The 23031-nt window shown below is 40.3% G+C and overlaps 2 protein-coding genes across 7 annotated transcripts in view; both read right to left on the bottom strand.

The window, feature by feature from the left end:
* Positions 1-21958, bottom strand: part of HAVCR2 (hepatitis A virus cellular receptor 2) — a 49489-nt gene extending 27531 nt beyond the window's left edge. The window contains exon 1 of the mRNA XM_027545829.1: positions 21888-21958. The gene's annotated coding sequence lies outside the window, so the exon portion shown is untranslated. The remainder of the gene's footprint in view (positions 1-21887) is intronic.
* On the bottom strand, positions 3697-21977 carry MED7 (mediator complex subunit 7). 6 transcript variants are annotated; one of them, XR_003511756.1, is made up of 4 exons: positions 21888-21977; positions 9686-10438; positions 4022-4161; positions 3697-3939 (listed from the first exon to the last, which is right to left on the bottom strand). XR_003511756.1 is itself a non-coding variant. In XM_027545836.1 (3 exons), the coding sequence occupies exon 2, from the start codon at positions 10419-10421 to the stop codon at positions 9720-9722; it is 702 nt and encodes a 233-aa protein (XP_027401637.1). In that variant the 5' UTR covers positions 10422-10438; positions 21888-21977; the 3' UTR covers positions 3697-3939; positions 9686-9719. The 6 variants fall into 6 exon arrangements, 3 of the variants coding, with proteins under 3 accessions (XP_027401637.1, XP_027401635.1, XP_027401638.1); XR_003511758.1 differs by having other exon boundaries at positions 3697-3953; positions 4103-4161; XR_003511757.1 differs by having other exon boundaries at positions 4103-4161.
* Positions 21978-23031: the final 1054 nt, after the last annotated feature.

The raw sequence follows: 23031 nt of genomic DNA, 5'->3' as shown, positions 1-23031 counted from the left end.
TAACCTATCAGGCTCCTCCAACCACGGGATTTTCCAGGCAAGAATACTGGAGTGGGTTACCATTTCCTTCTCCAGGGGATCTTCCAGACCCAGGGATCAAACCTGGGTGTCCTGCATTGCAGGCAGATGCTTTACCATCTGAGCCACCAGGGAAATAGTCACTAACAAGGTTAATGAACATCTTTTCTTTGGTTTATGAACCACATGGATCTAGGGAGTGGAGGGGCACAAATGCTTATATGGGTCTTTTGCCTATTTTTTCTGTTGGGTTTCTCAGTTTTTTATTGATGCATATGAGTAATTTATATACTCAGGATACCAGTCCTCTGCTGGTTTAATCTGTTATTAATATGTTCTCCCACTTTGTGGCTTTTCACTTATTAATGGTATGCTTTTTGAATACAATTTCTTAATTCAAATGTAGTAAAATTTACTAGCTTTTTATTTTGCCAGAATTGATTTATATATATTTTTGTCCTAGCCCCATTTATTGAAAATTCCAGCATTTTCCCACTACTTTGCAATGCCATCTCTGTTATATTTGAAAAATCATATAGGCATGAATCTGGTTTTTGGTTTTCAAGTCTGTTCCAATAGTATATCTGTCTTTCCTTCTGTCAGTATAAAACATTAACTATTGCAGCCTTATGGGACATCAAATCCTCCACTTAGTTCTTTTATCAAGAGTATCTTGGCTATTTGGGTCTCTTGTACTTCTCTCCTACACATTTTAGAACCATCGCACCAAATTAAAACAAAACCAAAAACAAACTAGTAAAAATCTGACTAGCTTGCATTGACACTGCAGATCAATGTGGAGGAAATTTGATCTATCACCTTGAGGGTTCCATTCCATAAACATGCTTTATCTCTGCTTACATTTAGATTTTCTTTAATGCCTCAATAAAAATTTAAAATATTCTCCCTAGTGGTATTCAGCTTATTTCTTAATGTTTTTTCCTGGGCATTTCTTATCAATAGATGCTATTTTTCATAGTATCTTCTTTTTTCTATGTTAATTTTTTAATTTTATTGACAATAGTGAACTTACAATGTTGTGTTAATTTAAAACTTCTGTTTGTTGCTGGTATTCTGAAATGCACTTTATTTTTGAACGCTTTTTTCCTCCAACCAATGAACTTTTTTATTAATAACTAGTTCAGTTCAGTCACCCAGTAGTGTCCAACTCTTTGTGACCCCATGGACTGCAGCACACCAGGCTTCCCTGTCCATCACCAACTCTCAGAGCTTACCCAAACTCATGTCCATTGAGTCAGTGATATCATCCAACCCTCTCATCTTCTGTCATCCCCTTCTCCTCCTGCCTTCAATCTTTCCCAGCATCAGGGTCTTTTCCAACGAGTCAGTTCTTCGCATCAGCTGGCCAAAGTATTGGAGCTTCAGCTTCAGCATCAGTCCTTCCAATAAATATTCAGGACTGATTTCCCTTAGAATGGACTGGTTGGATCTCCTTGCCGTCCAAAGGACTCTCAAGAGTCTTCTCCAACACCACAGTTCAAAAGCATCAATTCTTCAGTGCTCAGCTTTCTTTATAGTCCAACTCTCACATCCATACATGACTACTGGAAAAACCATAGCTTTGACTAGACAGACCTTTGTTGGCAATTAATAATTTACATGTAGATAATTAATAAAACCATAGTCAAAGCTATGTGAGATGGACCACATAGAAGGCTGAGTGCCAAAGAATTGATGCTTTTGAACTGTGATGCTGGAGAAGACTCAAGAGTCCCTTGGACTACAAGGAGATCCAACCAGTCCATCCTAAAGGAAATCAGTCCTAATATTCATTGGAAGGACTGATGCTGAAGCTGAAGCTCCAATACTTTGGCCACCTGATGCGAAGAACTGACGCACTGGAAAAGACGCTGATGATGGGAAAGACTGAAGGCGGGAGGAGAAGGGGACGACGGAGGATGAGATGGTTGGATGGCCTCACTGACTCAATGGAATTGAGTTTGGGCAAGCTCCAGGAGATGTTGAAAGACAGAGAAGCCTAGTGTGCTGTAGTCCATGGGGTCACAAAAAGTCAGACACAACTGAGTGACTGAACAACTATCTGTAAATTATACTGAATTCTCTTATGTAGCCAATCATATTTTCTGCAAATAATGACAGTTCAGTTTTTTCTTCTTCTTCAACCCTACATTTTTCTTATCAAATGTTAGGCAATGTGTACATATTTAATTGAAGTTTTGATAGCAGACATCCTTGTTTCATTACAGCTCTTAAAGAAAAGGTTTCACCTTTCACCTTGGGTATAATACATGCTGTAGATTTTATACAGCTACTATTTACTACATTAAGAAAGTTCTCTTCTATTCCTAAACGTTCTAAGTTTTTTCTTTTTCATGAATGGATACTAAATTTTATATATTTTTTGTGACAGACTACATTTTCTAGTCTACATTTTAAAAATAAACACAGATTGACCATAAAGATCACATTTTATTTTCACTTGTTTATTATGGTCTCATAAAAACAACTGGGGGTTCTTCCATTTCCCCTTTTTCTATTCTGAGTCTGTATTTTTTTTTTTTTTCCCAACAGTGTTTGGTAGGACTTGTCAGCAAAACTATTTGAACTTCAAGTTTTCTAAGACTTTGACAACTTTCTTCTTAATAGTTAGAAAGCTACTCAAGTTTCCTACTCTTAAGCCTAGTTTTATAAGAATTTATCCATTTTACCTAAATTATCAAATTTGTTGGTATAAAGTTATCCATATTTTATTATCTTATTTTCTATCAAATCTATAGTGATGTCCCTTTTTCATTTCTGCTGACTATTTATGGCTTCCTCTTTTTTAACCACTCTTCCCTTTAGGTAGTAATGAGTCAGAGCCCCAGGCTCATGCACCACTGAAGCCTTTCAGACACCCACTCAGCCCTTCCAGATCAGATGCTTCTTCAGAGATGATTAGCAAGCCTAAAACCTGAATATGTTGCTTGGGGACAAATAAATTTCAGAAAGAATTAGTGTGGGCCTTCATTTTTGACATTAGATGGTAAATACCCTGTGTGCTGCATTGTGCTGTCATGTTCAACTCTTTACAACCCCACAAACTGTAGTCCTTCAGGCTCCTCTGTCCATGGAATTTTCCAGGCAGGAATACTGGAGTGGGTTGCCATTTTCTACTCCAAGGCATCTTCTCGACCCAAGGATAGAACCCACGTCTCTTGTGTCTCCTGTGTTGGCAGGCAGATTCTTTACCACTGTTACCACCTGGGCTTCCCAACTACTCTATGAGATGGGTCTATAATTATCATAGCTAAGGAAACTGAATGTCATTGTGGTTGTATTTCAAACCAAGGCTACAGTGCTAGTACATACAAGAGCTCAAATTCTACCATGTCTTACTCTTTTTCTCTTCTCTTTTAAACCTTATTTTTAACTCAGCCATTTACTAGCCAAAGTGTCTTCAATGTGTAAGAAGTTACATCTTCATCCATAAAATAGTTTTTAACATTTTTCCAATCTGAGTATGGAAAGACAGACAGACAAACATATATACCAACTCAGACTATACTCAGCAACTTGCTGTTGCTATATATAGAATATACTTTCACAACAGTACTCCCATTCTTAATGGCTCTTAACGAGTACGTGGTATTCATAGTATACCTTCATGCTTGTTGAATGACTGAAAAATTGTGAAAATAAAGACCCAAAGGCACCTTTCCTTGTAGTTATGATACAGTGTATTCCAAGCCAGCCATGTCTCCCCCTCCCAATCCCCGACTCCCATCCTTTCAAAGCCCTCCCTTATTCCCAACCTACAAACAGCAGGAAACCAGCAGCTTCACAGATGGTGCTTCACAGCTTGATGCTAAGCAGATGTGAGAAGCATCTTTCTGTCATCATCTACTCAGAATTAACCAACAGTGTCTTAGGTCTTCCTCAGGTCTTGTCCAGGCAGCCCTGAGAGAAAAGCTCTAATCAATTAAAAAAAAAAAGAACTCTTATTCACAACACAGTACTGATTATTTTGAAAAATCTATACCCTATTCTTTCCATGAGAAAAAAATGCGTAGGCCACAGCAGATACGGCATCCCACTCGTTAAATACAAAGTTCAGTATTACCATCAGCATCTATGAGTTTCTCCATCTGAGTCCCCTCTTCCGCCACCTGGCTGCAGCTCCTAAACAAGAGGTAACAGTGCCACTTACTGTTAGACTCATCACATTACAGTTTGAAACCAGTTCCTCAATTTTGGATTCTAAATGCCAAATGCAATTAGCAGGAAAAGTAACAGTTGACCTTTGAGAGTTTACTAAGTACCAGAAATTATGCTGAGTGCTCTGGAGCCATAATCTCACTTCAGCCGCAGAACAAACCTATAATTTTTATTTTGCAGTTATTAAGTGGTTTTATGAAAATATTCCAGGGTTAAGAATCTAATCACCTAGATCAGACCCTCTGGCCAAATTCATTCGGCTGCCTGTTTTCGTACATTCCACAAAATAGGAATTATTTTTAACATGTTTAAATGGTTTGGAAAAAATCAAAAGAATATTTCATAACATGTAAAAATTATTTAAACTCAAGTTTCAATCTCCATATCTAAAGTTGGAACACAGCATTCTCATTTGTCGACATATTTTCTATGGCTGCATTTGTACCGCAGTAGAGGAATAATTACAATGGCTAAAAAATGTCAATTCCTGACCTAGATTCTAATCTGGATACACCACCTGAGCAAACCACAAAACTGATCCCCATTTTCATAAAGTGGGGGTGATATCTACTTAAAGAGAGTTTTAGGAAGGTTAGTGCTTAAACACACAGCATCTCAAGACAGCAGCAGAATTCGATATAAATGCTTTAAAATGTTCAAAAGGAGCTCATAATTTCCATCTACAAAATCCTTCCTCAGTCTAATACTGTGTGATGTATAAAATAAGAATTTGGGGGTTAAATATCAGATTCCACTCTTGACTCTGTTACTATCTATGATTTATTAAATATATGATGCTGCAGCAACAGCACAGAGAGGTAATAAAGTATGAAGGTTTAGGCTTTGAAACTAGAATATTTCAATCCTGGCTTTGCCACTCACTAGCTTGGTGACCTTGGATAAATGATACCCCTCTGAGTCTCCACTCCCTCATCTGAAATAATGGTGCAAAAATCATGATTTTAATGGGTTGTTTTGAGGATAAAGAAGCTTTTTGTATATTAAGTGATTAGAACAGTGCCAACTAAGTGCTTTATATGCATGCTATTGATGTATGTTACAACTTAGGGCAGGGTGCCCCAAAATATTTCCAATGGCATACTGAACTAAGAAGTGGCCAATACAAGAGCAACACTCTGACCACCCTCTCCCAACCCCAATTTCCCCCACCCCACCCCACCCCTGCACCGTTTCCCCCAAAGCAAAAAACAAACCTCTCCCACAAAAGGTGCACTCACCACAGTGAAGGGAAAAGGACACCCTTATCACCAGAGATAAGGAATTTGAGCTGAAAAGCCTATATAAATAAACCTTGTTACCTCTTTATTACTCCAAGCCCAAATTGTTTAGATTCCTCATTGAGCACATGCCAATTCCTCACAAATTCAGTGTTTGTGTAAAGAATATAAATGCTCTGGCTACTTCTTAGGTCCCATTGCTGAGACCTCTGTGTATAGGAATTAAAATTTTCTCCTATTGTCTTGTGTCAGTTTTATTAGTCCAATCACAAGAACTCAAGAGGGATAGAGGGGGAAATTCCCCTCTCCCCAACACTTCCCATCAGATTTAGGATAGAACAAACTCCTTTCCTAGGCCTTCTAAATCCTGTAATCTGACACCATCTGCTTCTCTAGCTCCAACCTCCTCCCTCCCTATGGTGTGGCCCTAACAGCCTTTTCCCTCAAAATTATGCCAACTTTTGTCTCAAGAGACACTTGTACTTGCTGTTTCCTGTGACCTCAGGACAGGTCTTTTCTCTCAAATACAACACAGCACAGTTGAAATGGTCTTCCACAACCCTTAACAATTTCAAACACAGAAACAACTTGAGAAATAATGTGGGCAAGGCATTTTGAGTAGGAAACAGAAATATATTGGAAGCAAGATTCTTGTTATAATGGCTGAATGGTTAATGCAAGAATTTATGCCTTCAAAAATTAACCTATTTATGTTCCTGTTTCTTTCATTTTCCTTTCCACTCTTCATACCCCCAGGAACTAAACCACTGTCAGGAATAAAGAGGACCACAATATCTACTAAATGAATAGAGCAAATAAATGGACTTAAACAGAAGGGGGGACCACCTCCTTCCATACATTAACATGTTGGGATCTGTCATATTCTTACAGAATCTGCCCCCCGCCCCCCACCAGCTGAATGGCCCAGCTGAAATCAGGAATGCCACCCCTAACTTCTCCCTCCCAGCTGGTCAATTACTTTTTTTTTTTTTGAGACAACTCCCAGACAGTAGTACAGAAAGACTTAACACTCAGGAACTGTTAGTACACATGTTCTCCACTCATACCATCAAAGAAGCTGGTTTGTATAGAATGAAATTACAGAAAAGTCAGAAAGGAGGGACAAAGTGTTCTGGACCTTGCCCTAAAGAACCTCCAAGTCCTCTTCATGGTTTGGATGTTTAATTTATCCCTCAATCATGTAACACATGATTTCAATAATCATGTTAGGGATTTCATAAATCCTTCATTTCATAAATTTAAAAGGATTTCATAATCCTTTCAACAAATTCATCTTTTGCTTAAACTAGTACAAGTAGAGAGTACTAAGTAATGCAATCCTTTATCCTATGGCACAGCAGTCACCTACAAACTTCTTAAAACCAATTTCAGGGCCCCACTCCAGAGCAATGAAACCAGAATCCTTGCAGTCTGGGTCCCAGCACTGGTAATCTCAAGAGTTGCCCTGGTTATACCTTCAGATATTCCACTTCAAAGTATCAATCTATACGGAATATTCATTATGATCAGGTGTGCAAAGATATATTTTAATCCTCAGAGTTTTTACATACACTTTGAAATTTGTAACAACTATCAGACCACTGCTGTTTTTTCATCACATTATAACAGCAGGAGTTCACATCAGAATAGTTCCACCCTGAAAGATCTGCAAGCTCACATATCCCCTCAAAGTCAGAATTTAAGATTTCACATGAAATTTTAATCTCTTACTCTTTCTCTCCAACAAACATACATTATATACAAATAATGTTGTGACTCTCTTAAGGATGTGATAGTGATAATGTGATTCAGTTAGTTTTTTCCATGCAAGGATTTGCAAAATTGGTTTTGTACCTCAGTGTTGTAAGAGGGTTGTGGTCAAAGGAGATTCCTTTGGAGAGTTGCTAAAGTGTTATGTTATGTCTACCTTATTCTGCCACAGGGAGATAAGGGGGTTTCCCTCCCCCTTCAATTTAAACTTAACAGAGCCCAGACTGCATCTCCTGGAGTCTATGGAGCCCCAAAATCAATACCAAACACATATGAGGAAAAAACAAATGAGATTTGCCAACTATCTGCCTAACAGAGAGGTTGTCTACTTGAAAGTTACACAGTCATGTCTGACTCTTTGTGATCCCATGGACTGTAGCCTGCTCAGCTCCTCTGTCTATGGAATTCTCCAGGCAAGAGTACTGGAGTAGGTTGCCATTTCCTTCTCCAGGGGATCCTCCAGACCCAAGGATCAAACCCAGCACTGCAGGCAGATTCTTTAGCAACTGAGCCACTGCTGCTGCTAAGTCACTTCAGTCGTGTCCGACTCTGTGCGACCCCAGAGACGGCAGCCCACCAGGCTCTCCCATCCCTGGGATTCTCCAGGCAAGAACACTGGAGTGGCTTGCCACTTCCTTCTCCAATGCATGAAAGTAAAAAGTGAAAGTGAAGTCGCTCAGGTTGTCTACTTGAAAGTTATACAGTCATGTCCGACTCCTAGCGACCCCATGGATTGCAGTCTACCAGGCTCCTCCATCCATGGGATTTTCCAGGCAAGAGTACTGGAGTGGGGTGCCATCGCCTTCTCCAAACTGAGCCACTAGGGAAGCCAAATATTTTTTATGACAGGCAAGAGGCCCATGAACAGAAGAGAAGAGTGGCCTCACTTGCCAAGAACGTCTGTCCCTCATCTGGCATGGCTTAGGCCCAGTCCGGGAGAGTGCGCAAACAGGCCATCTACTTTGGACCAGCCTAAAGCCCCCAGAATTTTAAAGAAAAGGATAAATGAGGGTTTCACACACAGAATTTACCCATGGCCACTTTAAACCGGACTTTGCCTGTTTATTTGGGAAAAGGCCTTACCATTATCAGGGATTCTTAAGCTTGAGCCTGCACGGGAATCACCTGAGAGCTCTTTAACACAGTTTGTTGAGCCCCACTTCTACAATTCACTTTAACATGGCTGGGGTGGACCTGAGAATTTGCATAACCAGTCCCCAAGTGATATCAATGCTGCTGGTCTAGCACTATGCTTTGAGAATCACTCAAAGCATATTTCTAAATATGCTTAAGAGGAAGGCTGATAGAAACCCTCAGATACAAGGCAGACTCTCCATCAAGATTTCAGTGGAAGAGGGGTTGGAGAAAAGAAAAGAGAAGTGCAGAAATGAAATCTCAGTGCTCAAAACAACAGTAACAACAAAATAACAACAGTAAGTTGACTTCTTATTCACATGGTGAAGTTAAATCAGCAGGGGTGAGGAGAGGGGTGGGACTGGGGCAGGGGAGGGTGGAGTTGAAAGGAGGGCCTAGTCTTCAGGCATTCAAGGACCCAAAATGACCAAACTTTTGCCATCTTCAAGTGGCTTCCAAAGTTTTCCTGGGTGTGACCATCAAACCAGCAGATGAGAAGACAATGGTGGGTGATATAAGAAACTTTTATGGGGCAGGCCTGGATTTTTACATCATATTCCACTGCTTAGAACTCAGTCACATGGCCTCATAGAGATGCACAGGGAATGGAGAACCACAGTTTCTGGCAAGGCAGCATGTCTCAGGGGAGCAAGAATCTCTGGTGGACATCCAGCGCTCTCTGCCCCCAAACCCCCTTTCTATAGCAGGTTTCCAGCCTTAAGCAAGTCTGAATCTAGGAAATATAGTGCAGACAATTTACATAGACATTTTAATGATTAAAATGAATGTCTGTAACTAAAAGTGATCAAAGGACTTCTTAGTGACTGAATAAAAGTTCCAGGACCCATCCAGGACAGGGGTAAGAGGCTGAGACGGTGTTTGCAAGAACAGCCAAGAGAAAAAATGAAACTGTTTTATAACTCTGGGGTTCCTCTCTTTAAACATGTTACACTATTCTTTTTTAGAGATTAAGCAAGTTTTTAAGTGAAACAAAGATCGCATAATTTCACATTTATAAAGTCTGATGTCCTTTATTATCTATCACTCTTAAAGCAAATGACAAATCTACTTCCCAGTGTTGAAACCTGCTATCACTGAAGATATCTTCAAAATTCACTGCAACTCTGGAAACAAGGATATTCCACAAATACCTGCACTCTGCTTTTTAAGGTAATCACTCTTAATTAATGTAGGCACACTCATTTACCTATGCTTGCCATAAGGTGAAATTACTGCTGTGACTTCTCACAGTTGAGAAAGTTGGAGAATCAAGCTGCTTGCAAGACTTCTTTCTAGTTATATCTTCTTTTGAGACTCTCTAAAAGTGAATTAACTAATATGTTTACCATTCACTGAAGGGGAAAGGAAAAGAAACATCCTTCACGGCCTTTCATTCATTTCGTCAATCAGGACACACAAGGCAGCATCTTTCTCTATAATCTGATCTCTCCGATGACCTGAATTTTCTCTTTGTTGTTCATTCTGTCCAATACAATTGTTGCTGTCATCAGCGTCCATTGGTTCAGTTTTTACTCTCATCCCTGCTTCTGAATGAGGCAAATCATCAGGCAGAGAAGCCAAGCAATTCTGAATCATCTCAATGACTCGTTCCAGATGCTTTTGAAACCTCTCGGCTGTCTCAAGACGTTGACGTTTCTGCACCTCCATCATGACTCTCAAGGTCTCTCTTGCTTGGTGGGGTCGGTATTCATTTATGAGATGATGTACATGCACAAAAAGCAGCTTAAGATCTTCTAGCTTCTCTTCTCGTTTTATACTCCCAGGGCTCCGTATCAAGATATCTAAGAGGTCTAAGAAATTAATAAGGATAGACATATTGAGTTTTCTCAGTTCTTTCTTGTGATCAAACTGCATAGGATGAAGTCGTTCAATACCCTGACTTTCTAAAGGGCGGATGATAAGATCATCACACTGGAACTGGTTGCCAAACATCATGTAACTGTCCTTTATTGGAGGTGGAGGCTTGGGAGCGAGGCCTTCCTGAATATTTTCATCTGTATACTCCTTGATGTACTGCATCGGAGGGGGTGGGAGGGCACTCACTTGCTGTGGCTCACCCATTGTGGAAGATCAAGAACCTACAGAAATAAACCATCAAACAAAAAATAAGAGGAAAACAAAACGTAACACACACACACACACACACACACACACACACACACACACACACACACACAAATAGACCAAAGATTGAGAGTGGAGCTACAAAACAAACCTATCACATTCAGTGATTAATGACAGAATCATTTCCCTTTTCTCCCATGGCCATTTGGTGCCCAAGACAAAATGATCTCCCTCGTCTCTAAAACTAACATTTACAACAGGGTAAACCTGCTATCTTTTTCTAATTAGCATTATATACTCAATCATTCAGGTATTTTTCCAGCTCTACTTAACATTTCCATCGGCACAAAAAACTACTGTAGTATACAGCTGACCTTCAAAGCTATGGTTTTTCCAGTGGTCATGTATGGATGTGAGAGTTGGACTATAAAGAAAGCTGAGCGCCAAAGAATTGATGCTTTTGAACTGTGGTGTTGGAGCAGACTTTTGAGAGTCCCTTGGACTGCAAGGAGATCCAACCAGTCCATCCAAGGAAATTAGTCCTGAATATTCATTGGAAGGACTGATGCTGAAGCTGAAATTCCAATACTTTGGCCACCTGATGTGAAGAACTGACTCATTTGAAAAGACCCTGATGCTGGGAAAGATTGAAGGCGAGAGAAGGGGACGACAGAGGATGAGATGGTTGGATAGCATCACCAACTTGATGGACATGAGTTTGAGTAAGCTCCAGGAGTTGGTGATGGACTGGGAAGCCTGGTGTGCTGCAGTCAATGGGGTCACAAAGTCGGACACATCTGAGCAACTGAACTGAACTGGTATCACTGGACAACATAGGTTTGAACGTGCAAAGGTCCACTTACATGTGGATTTTTTTCAATAGTAAATACTAGAGTACTACAAGATTTATGGGGCTTCCCTGGTGACTCAGTGATAAAGAATCCACCTGCCAATGCAGGAGATGTGGGTTTGATCCCTGGGTCAGGAAGATCTCCTGGGGAGGGAAATGGCAACCCACTCCAGTATTCTTGCCTGGGAAATCCCAGAAGAGCCTGGTGGGCTAATCCACAGAGTTGCAAGAGTCAGACATGACTTAGTAAATAACTAAAAACAAGACCCATGTTTGGTTAAATTCTCAGATGCAGAACCACAAATGTGAAGGAACGAAAGATACAAAAGGTCAATTCTAAGTTATACTCAGATTTTCAACTGTGCAGAGGCCGGGCATCCCTAACCTCCCAGTTGTTCATGGGTCAACTATATTTTCATCTATAAGTGAAATAGTCTGGATTCCACACCCCTCACCAGTTATGCCTCATTTCTCTATCCTCTCTGCAGCCAAACTACACATGCTGTCTCCCCATCTCATGTTATAATCACTTGTTTTATATTACAGATTGATTTCCAAAAGCAAACACCTGTAACTCTAAGGAACACTGACAAAATTACCATTGCTCTAGTCTAAACAAACACATCATCTGAGCTTCTGTGATCCAATTGCACTTCCTTTTATTCTACAATGTATTTTACAATTCTTTATAGATTCACTAACTTTTCTACATCCACTACAGAACTTTCAAACTCAAATATATCTTCAATTCAATAGCCACAATAACCTCTATCTATTCCATTTTAACTTAGGAATATCATAAAATGAGAAGATCCTGAGTGCTCATTTAGACTGATCTTACCAGATTTTCAAGATTTATTTATACAATCCAACATCAGAGATAGCAAGTAATATACTGGAGGAAGATTCATACTTGGAATTTCTGAGGTACTAAGGGCAGCTGTGGGGCAGTCCTGAGTTTCCACCAACCTATGGTGGTGAACTGCATACTACTGAGTCAATATGGCAGTGGCCATGGGCATGATGCATTACTCTAACTATACCAAGCTACACTTCACTGCTCTACTAGCTTTCTGTTTATCCATTTTTATCACTATTCAATCTGGAATCAACCTCCTTCCTCCACAAATACTCAAAGTCATCAACAATCATCACATGACCAAATTCAATGGACATTTTTCTAAAGTGATCTTAATCTCTAAGCACCATTTTCTTCCTTTTCAACCCAGTCCCCTTCTCCTTCAGCATCTGTGATCTTACATTTATGTTTTCCTCCTACCTTACTGGAGGCTCCCTCTCAGTCTCCTTTACTGCCCCTCCTTCTCTATCCAAATTTTAATGTTGGCATGCATCAGAGGAGTGCCCTATAGAGTCACAAATTCAAAGATCAAAGGGAAAAGGCAGGGAACATAAAGTTACACATGCAGGGGCAGGGATTAGAGAGAACAGAGGATCTCCAAGCCAGACCTCAAAGCCTCCAGCCACTAGCATTCACTCATGAATTAAGATTCACTGCACCTTAGTCTTGACTTTTCAAGAAAGGAAGGAAAAATCCAGAATTATATGGGGAATTTCTCAGTTTTTAAAAATACTAGCAATTAATTCTGGAAACTGTCAAGTACTGTTAAGTCAAAAAGAATTTCTAACAACCTCTGTGGTCTGCAGGCCACTAGTTTTAGGCCTCTGTTTTATGTTCTTCCTGGGATGACCTCAGTCAACTGCATAGCTTTTATTAGCATTTCTATCAGTGGTTCTCAACCAGGTGTGATTTTTGCCAGCTCAGTTCAGTTCAGTCGCTCCTTCATGTCCGACTCTTTGCGACCCCATGAACCGCAGCACCCCAGGCCTCCCTGTCCATCGCCAACTCCCGGAGTTCACCCAAACCCATGTCCATTGAGTCGGTGATGCCATCCAACTATCCCATCCTCTGTGTCCCCTTCTGCTCCTGCCCTTCAATCTTTTCCAGCATCAGAGTCTTTTCAAATGAGTCATCTCTTTGCATCAGGTAGCCAAAGTACTGGAGTTTCAGCTTCAGCATCAGTCCTTCCAATGAACACCCAGGACTGATCTCCTTTAGGATGGACTGGTTGGATCTCCTTGCAGTTCAAGGGACTCTCAAGAGTATTCTCCAACACCACAGTTCAAAAGCATCAATTCTTTGGCGCTCAGCATTCTTTATAGTCCAACTCTCAGATCCATACCTGACCACTGGAAAAACCATAGCCTTGACTCGATAGACCTTTGTTGGCAAAGTAATGTCTCTGCTTTTTAATATGCTGTCTAGGTTGAACGTAACTTTCCTTCCAAAGAGTAAGCGTCTTTTAATTTCATGGCTGCAATCACCACCTGCAGTGATTCTGGAGCACAGAAAAATAAAGTCAGTCACTGTTTCAACTGTTTCCCCATTTATTTGCCATGAAGTGATGGGACCAGATGCCATGATCTTAGCTTTCTGAATGGTGAGCTTTAAGCCAACTTTTTCACTCTCCTCTTTCACTTTCATCAAGAGGCTCTTTAGTTCTTCTTCACTTTCTGCCATAAGGGTGGTGTCATCTGCATATCTGAGGTTATTGATATTTCTCCCAGCAAGCTTGATTCCAGCTTGTGCTTCTTCCAGCCCAGCGTTTCTCATGATGTACTCTGCATAGAAGTTAAATAAGCAGGGTGACAATATACAGCCTTGACATACTCCTTTTCCTATTTGGAACCAGTCTGTTGTTCTATGTCCAGTTCTAACTGTTGTTTCCTGACCTGCATACAGGTTTCTCAAGAGGCACGTCAGGGGACTGGTATTCCATCTCTTTCAGAATTTTCCACAGTTTATTGTGATCCACTCAATGGCTTTGGCATAGTCAATAAAGCAGAAATAGATGTTTTTCCGGAACTCTCTTGCTTTTTCGATGATCCGGCAGATGTTGGCAATTTGATCTCTGGTTCCTCTGCCTTTTCTAAAACCAGCTTGAACATCTGGAAGTTCATGGTTCACGTATTGCTGAAGCCTAGCTTGGAGAATTTTGAGCATTACTTTAATAGTGTGTGAGATGGGTCAATTGTGCAGTAGTTTGAGCATTCTTTGGCATTGCCTTTCTTTGGGATTGGCATGAAAACTGACCTTTTCCAGTCCTGTGGCCACTGCTGAATTTTCCATATTTGCTGGCATATTGAATGCAGCACTTTCACAGCATCATCTTTCAGGATTTGAAATAGATCAACTGGGATTCCATCACCTCCACTAGCTTTGTTCGTGGTGATGCTTCCTAAGGCCCATTTGACTTCACATTCCAGGATGTTTGGCTCTAGGTGAGGGATCACACCATCGTGATTATCTGGGTCATGAAGATCTTTTTTGTACAGTTCTTCTGTGTATTCTTGCCACCTCTTCTTAATATCTTCTGCTTCTGTTAGGTCCATACCATTTCTGTCCTTTATGGAGCCCATCTTTGCATGAAATGTTCCCTTGGTATCTCTAATTTTCTTGAAGAGATCTCTAGTCTTTCCCATTCTATTGTTTTCCTCTATTTCTTTGCATTGATTGCTGAGGAAGGCTTTCTTCTCTCTCCTTGCTATTCTTTGGAACTCTGCATTCAGATGCTTATATCTTTCCTTTTCTCCTTTGCTTTTTGCTTCTCTTCTTTTCACAGCTATTTGTAAGGCCTCCTCAGACAGCCATTTTGCTTTTTTGCATTTCTTTTTCTTGGGGATGGTCTTGATCCCTGTCTCCTGTACAATGTCACAAACCTCCGTCCATAGTTCATCAGGCAATCTGTCTATCAGATCTAGTCCCTTAAATCTATTTCTCACTTCCACTGTATAATCATAAGGGATTTGATTTAGGTCATACCTGAATGGTTTAGTAGTTTTCCCAACTTTCTTCAATTTCAGTCTGAATTTGGCAATAAGGAGTTCATGATCTGAGCCACAGTCAGCTCCAACCTGGAGACACTTAGTTGCCACAACTTGGTAAAGGGGTGTTAGTGGCTTCTAATGGGTAGAGACTGGGAATGCTGTAAACATATAATGCACCAGGCAGTCCCCCACCACAAAGAATTATCCCATCCAAAGTGTCAATATATTGTGCCAAAGTGGAGAAATCTTGGTCTGTATTTGAGTCTTGGGTTTTTTTTTTTTAAACTGAAGTATACTTTATTTACAATACTGTGTTAGTTTCAAGCATACAGCAAAGTTATTCAGGTTTTTTTTTTTCAGATTATATTCCATTATACGTTATTATAAGATGATGAATATAATTTGCTGTGCTATAAACCAAATCTTTGCCACTTATTTATTGTACATATAAGACTTTGTTAATCTCATATTCCTAATTTACCCCTTTCTCCCTCTCCCCTTTGGCAACCAAGTTTGTTTTCTATGTCTGTGAGTCTGTTTCTATTTTGTTTATATATTCATTTGTATTATTTTTAGATTTCACATATAAGTGATATCATATAATATTTGTCTTTCTCTTGATTCATGAGTTTTGATCTCTAGTCCAGACTGCCTCTGGGCTCTCTATGGATACCTCATAGGGCATTCAAACTTAAAAAAAAATTTTTGATTCCATCTACAATACATACCCTCTAAATCTGCTCCTCTCATAGCTTCTAAAGCTTTAATCTTTCCTATCTCAGTAAAATGTCCCCATTTCCCACCTAGTATTCCAAGCCAGGAACCTAAAGTTTATCTCAATGCTCCTTTTTTACCAACTTCCTCTCCTCACCACCACTGCCAAGTCCTGAGATCCCCCAGAGTAGGAAATGGCAACCCACTTCAGTATTCTTGCCTGGAAAATTCATGGACAGAGGAACCTGGCAGGCTGCAGTTCATGGGGTTGCAAAAGAGCTGGACTCAACCAAGCATGCACACAGGCACGCTGATTCCAAACCCTTGCTATCTCAAATTCATCACTTCTGACCAAGACACCACTCCCTCTTATTTGGAACACAATGGCTTTGCAGGGATCTTTTTGTTTCCACTACAGTTCATCCATACAATAGCCAGTCTAATTCTCATACCACATTCCCTTTTACTTATATCCTAGCAATACTGTCTTCAAGTATTCTCATACAATTCTTTACCAACCTCTTCTGCCTCTGGGTCTTTTCATGTGATTTTCTTCCTGCTTCAGGCACTAGCTTAAAAATGTCACTTCTAAAGATATAACTTCTCTGATTATTCATCAAAAGCAGACCCTGTCTTCCCCCTTTTATTCTCTTCATCAGTATCTGATTTGTGTCCCCAACCAGACTATAAACTCTATGAAGGGAAGGACTATGACTATCACAGTTCTCACTGGGTTCAAAACCATGCACATAAGCTTCATAAGTCTTTGTTGGTAGCTCCATTCATTTCACAAGAGCTTCAAGTCAAAGGGAATTTGAAAGCAGGTACAAACATCTTTAATGTGTATTTACTCCTTCAAGTATTTAATGTTTGTCTAATACATAACAATAATGATTATGATGACAGGTAATACTTGATTGAGTGCATACTACGTGCCAGGGACTGTTCTTAACTTCTCTCATGGTTGTGAGAAATCTGAGAAAAGAAAGGTGAGCTTTCCATTTCAAGGATGAGATCACTGTGGCTCAGAAAGGTTGATCCACTTGTGTAAAGGAAGTAGCCAGAGCCAAAAGATCTCAAACACTACATCATACTATCTTTCAAAGATAAATAAGAAACACTGCCTCCATGCTAGTGTTCCTTACAATCTATCAAGGAAAACAGACAAAAAATAACTGTACATTTTAAGGGTTCTACAAAAGACCAACAGATCTGACTACCAAAAAATCAATCTAAAAATTCTATATGGGAAAATACATCAGAAGCAAAATTAAAAGATAATCCTATTTTTCTGGAAGAAGAGTGCTTGCAAGCTAACAGGGGTAAATACTAGAAATTTAATTATGATTTTTTTTAAAACATATTTTCTGATTCCATCCCTATGAGAAGAAAAGCACTATGACTTCATATTGCCTTTTATTCACAACTCTACCTCTAGCACCTTAAGCAATGGCTAGAAGGTGCTAAATCCTCAATAAGGATCCACTGAGTTTTTTTTTTTAACCTGTATCTTTAAAAAAAAAATGGAAAAATAGGCAAAAGATGAAGAAAACGCAAATGCTGGATAAAAGCAGGAAAATATTCAGAATAATACATTGCTAAAAGCAAATTTTTAAAAGAATCCTTTTTGAAACAATCCCATTCACCATTCTAACAAAAAGAGTAAAATACCTAGGAATAAACCTACCTAAGGAGACTAAAAGACCTGTATACAGAAAACTATAAGACAATGATGAAAGAAATTAAAGATGACATAAAGAGATGGAGAGAGAGATATCATGTTCTTTGATTGGAAGAATCAATATTGTGAACATGACTATATTACTCAAAGCAATCTACAGATTCAACATAATCCCTATCAAATTACCAACATTTTTCACAGAACCAGAACAAAAAATTTTACAGTTTTTGTATGGAAACACAAAAGACCCTGAATAGCCAGAGCAATCTTGAGAAAACAAAATGGAGTTGGAGGAATCAACCCTCCTGAATTCAGACTATACCACAAAGCTATAGTACTCAACAGTATGGTACTGGCACAAAAACAGAAATACAGATCAAAGAAACAAGAAAAAAAGCTCAGAGATAAAACCTCACACCTATTGGGCACCTTATCTTTGACAAAGGAGGCAAAAATACATAAGAGAAAAGACAGCCTCTTCAATAGGTGGTGCTGGGGAAACCGGACAGTTAGCTACATGTAAAAGAATGAAGTTAGAACACTTCCTAACACCATACACAAAAATAAACTCAAAATGGATTAAAGACCTACACATAAAGTCAGAAACTGTAAAACTATTAGAGTAAAACATAGGCAAAACACGCACTGACTTGAATTACAGCAAGATCCTCTTTAACCCACCTCCTTGAGTAATGAAAATTAAAAAAAAAAAAAATGGTACCTAATTAAACTTAAAAGCTTTTGCATAGCAAAGGAAACTATATACAAGGTGAAAAGACAACCCTCAGAATGGGAGAAAATAATTCAAATGAAACAACTGACAAAGGATTAATTTCCAAAATATACAAGCAGCTCATTCAGCTCAACACCAGAAAAACAAACAACCCAAAGAGTGGGCAGAAGACCTAAACAGACATTTCTCCAAAGAAGACATACAGATGGCCAACAAACACAAAAAGATGCTCAACATCACTCATTATTAGAAATGCAAATCAAAACTATAATGAGGTATCACCTCATACCAATTAGAACGGCCATCATTTAAAAATCGACAAACAATAAATGCTGGAAAGCCTGTGAAGAAAAGGGAACCCTCCTGCACTGTTGGTGGGAATGCAAACTGATACAGACACTACACAGAACAGTATGATTCCTTTTAAAAATTCCTTTAAAAAACTAGGAATAGAACTGCCCTATGACCCAACAATCCCACTACTGGGCATATATCCTGAGAAAACCATAATTGAAAGAGACACAAGTACCCCAATGTTCATTCCAGCACTTTTTACAATAGCTAGGACATTGAAACAACCTAGATGTCCATTGACAGATGACTGAATAAGACAGGTGTGGTACATATACACAATGGAATATTACTCAGCTATAAAAAGGAAAGCATATGAGTCAGTTCTAATGAGATGGATGAACCTAGAGCCTATTATACAGTGAAGTCAGAAAGTCAAATATTGTATATTAATGCATGCGTATGGAATCTAGAAAGATGGTACTGATGAACCTATTTGCAGGGCAGCAATGGAGATACAGGCATAGAGATCAGACTTGTGGACACAGTGGGGGAAGGAGAGGGAGGGACAAACTGAGATAACAGCATGGAAACGTGTACATTACAGTATGTAAATGTACCATATAGTGAAAATCTGCTGTGTGACACAGGGAGCTCAACCTAGTGACAACCTACATGGGTGGGATGGGGTGGGAGATGGGAGGGGAGTTCAGTAGGGAGGGGACTTATGTATACCTGTGGCTGATTCATGTTGATATACGGCAGGGGTCAACACAGTATTGTAACGCAATTATCTTCCAATTAAAAAAAGAAAAAAAAAGAAAAAAAATCCCAACATATATGTATAATAGCTAATGAGAAGTTGCTGTATAACACGGAGAGCTCAAATCTGGTACTCTGTGACAACCTAGAAGTGTGAGATGGGGTGGGGGTGGGAGGGAAGGTTCAAGGGAAAGGGGACATATGTACACTTATGGCTGATTCACAGTTGCCAAATAAGCGATTATGCTTCAATTAAAAATAAATTTTAAAAAAGGATCCTATCCATATAAGACTATCAAGATTTCAAATCCTCCATCACTTAACAAATAGAACACTTTCTATGTGGCAGGTGCTGGATTCCAGCACAGATCACACTCTACCTTTCAGCTTCTTCAGAGTGGTCATGCCAATTTTACAAGCAAGCTCTTAGCTACTCCAGCCCTGCAGGGAAGTCTTCTGCGGTGGAAAACATCCATTCCCCTGAGGTCCCACAAACACCATCACAGCCACCATAATAACACTCTAAGGTGGCAAGCCAGTATCACCAAGAGAATATAGGGAATTCTCATATACAACTGATAGGAAAGGAAACAAATATGCTTACTTGGAATTTAATGTGACAGTATCAAACATTGTAATGCTGATATTCTTTGACCCAACAATCCTTTTTATTATTTTATTTTATATTGGATTATAGCTGATTAACAACACTGTTGCTGTTGTTCAGTCGCTAAGTTGTGTCCAGCTCTTTGCGACCCCATGAACTGCAGCACCTCAGGTCTCCCTGTCCTTCACTATCCCCCAGAGTTTGCTCAAATTCATTTGCATTGAATCAGTGATGCTATCTAATCATCTCATCTTCTGCCACCCCCTTCTCCTCTTGCCCTCAATCTTTCCCAGCATCAGGGTCTTTTCCAATAAGTCAGCTCTTTGCATCAGGTAGCCAAAGTACTGGAGCTTCAGCATCAGTCCTTCCAATGAATATTTAGTGTTGATTTCCTTTAGGACTGACTGGTGACCCAACAATTCTATTTCTAGAAATTTATCCTACAAAAATATTGGTACAAGTACACAAATCTGTGTATCAGGATATTTAGTGCAGCACTGTTTGAAAAGAGCAGGAAAAGCTGGAAATAATCCAAATCTTCATCCATACTTTCACCCATATGAGGGCTTGGATTAAATGTCTATATATACACAATATGGCCTGAGAAAAAAGGGGTGAAATTACATGGAATGGAGGGTTATAAATACTGTGTACTGTTTCATTTATTTACAACACACTTATGATAGTTGCAAATAGTTATAACCAATGTTTTAACTTTTAAAAATTCAGTCTTTTCAGCACATGAATAATATTCCATATTCTTCAGATTCTCCAACTGTTAACATTTTCCTCATTTGCCTTATTGGGTCTCTCATTTCTTTATCTAAGATACTTCAGTGGATATCTCCCAAATAAGAATGTTCTCTTATAACCACATAATTACCAAAATCGGAGAATTAGCAATCATCTGGTACTTAAAAATAAATTTCATACAGCCTAGGTTTCACCCCTTCAAGCCTTTTCAGATTGGAATTCCTCTTCTGCCAATCCCAAAAGGGCAACTAAGTGACAGGCATCACTATTTTATATCCTCTTTTACTTACGCTTCAAACTAATTCTATGAGTTAAGTACTACTATCAATTTCATTTTAGAGATGAGGGTTCCAAGTCTGTCTCACCAAGAAGTGTCTGCAACCAAATCAAAGGGCCAAGAAATGGCACAGCAGGAATTCTCAACCTTGGTTGTTATGGTTGCACAGCACAAGCTCCTTTAAATCAGTAAACAATGAAGCATCTGCCAGTACAAAAGGAAACTGACATACAACAGAAATCATGTTTATTTATATCACTTCTCCAGACTAAACGTGCCAAAGGCAACGGAGGTTTTTCGTAAGACACGCGCCAGGCATCATAGCTGATTATCAGACTCAAGATCCACCTTTTAGTGTTTGTTCCGTTCTGACGGATTTAACCACAAAAAGAAAGGTACTGTAGGGTCTTATCTCCAGACGTTCGACTCGTTTGTGTACTGTGAATGGAGCTGCTGGAATGTTGTTTTTAAAATCTTCCCAGAAGATCTAATGAATGACGCGTGGGACCTACCTCCTTCCCCGTCTCCCATTAAATCTTTTGATTTCAGGAGTGCTCCCTGAGGAAGAAGGGCGAGACTGGTTAGGGACAAGGCCGAAGAAAGGCCAGAAGACGTGGCGGGGCCACACAGCTCGGCAAACCAGCGGCGCGGGTCTAGAGCTCAGGTGTGCCAACCTCCGGCCGGGCTCGGCCTCCCCACCGGAGGAAGCCTAGAGCCCGCCGCGCAGAGGGTACCTTCCCACGGGAGGCCAATCACCCCACCCACCCCTGACCCCGGCTCCGCGAGCTGCGGGGAAGGTCGCGCTCTCTGAGGAACGCCGGAGAGGAAGGCGGGCGAACGTCCTCAGCACCAGGCCTCCCCGGACTCCCAGCCCTCTCAAAGGAAGCAGCGGGGTCCGGAAAAAGAAATGTACGAGGAACTGAGGCCCAAGCCGTCGCCGCCCACTTACTTCAGCTCTGGGTTTACACTGGCAGCCGCCTTCTCCACCTCAAGCCGAAATCCAACTTCCGGCCTCCACTTCCTGGAAGAAGCCACTGATGCTGCCCTTTGATTGGCTGGAAAGAGCTGTCCTTTAACCGAGGCTCTAGTCCCGCCTCTGTGACGGTTGGCTCACTATTTCGCCGGCACATAACTCCCCCTCTCTAGCCAACCCTCTCCCCCTACCTTCCTTCTGGCACCGCCCACCCTTCCGGGATTAGGCAGCAGCCACAGGGTTTTGGGGTCGCGGAGGATGTGTGTTACCAATAAAAGCAGTTACTCTTTGCTTTCTTTTTCTGTTTTCCTGAATATTCACTGGAAGGACCAATGCTGAAGCTGAAGCTCCAATACTTTGGCCACCTGATGTGAAGAACTGACTCATTGGAAAAGAGCCTGATGCTGGGAAAGATTGAAGGCAGGAGGAGAAGGGGATAACAGAGGAGGAGATAATTGCATGACATCACCGACTCAAATGAAATGAGTTTGAGCAAGCTCCTGGAGTTGGTGACGGACAGGAAGGCCTGGCGTGTTGCAGTCCATGGGGTCGCAAAGAGTCAGACACGACTGAGCAACTGAACAACAACTATTTAATATCGTCAAAATCAAGTCAGTATTTGGATACCAATTATCTGAGGATCCAGTAAAGTCCACCCCTTTGTGACTGGCTGTATCAGTCAGTCTGATACTGGATGTATCTTACTAATCATCTTTTAATCTAGTTTCCTTTCTCTACCTCAATCTCCTCCACCCACAATCTATTTGTTGAAGAAGTGTGTTCACTTTTGAGCATACCCCAGTTAGGCTTTGCTCCCTTCATTGAGACCAATGTGACATAAACTGTGACCTCCAGTGGGCATTCTTAGTCCTCATCTTAGTCTACTCTCAGCAGCATTTGGCACCCTTGATCATTTGAATTGCCCTGGGACTGAGTTCTCTGTTTTTAGTGGGATGTCATCCAGGTGATAATACTGAAGTGATATCTAGATCCTGGCAACACCCTGTCCCTTGCACTCAGACCCTCTTTTTTTTTTTTTTTATTTTATTTTTAAACTTTACATAATTGTATTTGTTTTGCCAAATATCAAAATGAATCCACCACAGGTACACATGTGTTC

This window comes from Bos indicus x Bos taurus, chromosome 7 (assembly GCF_003369695.1).
Source record: "Bos indicus x Bos taurus breed Angus x Brahman F1 hybrid chromosome 7, Bos_hybrid_MaternalHap_v2.0, whole genome shotgun sequence".
Classification (NCBI taxonomy): Eukaryota; Metazoa; Chordata; class Mammalia; order Artiodactyla; family Bovidae; genus Bos; species Bos indicus x Bos taurus.
Note: the sequence above shows the minus strand (reverse complement) of the source record. Positions and strands in the feature narration are given on the sequence as shown.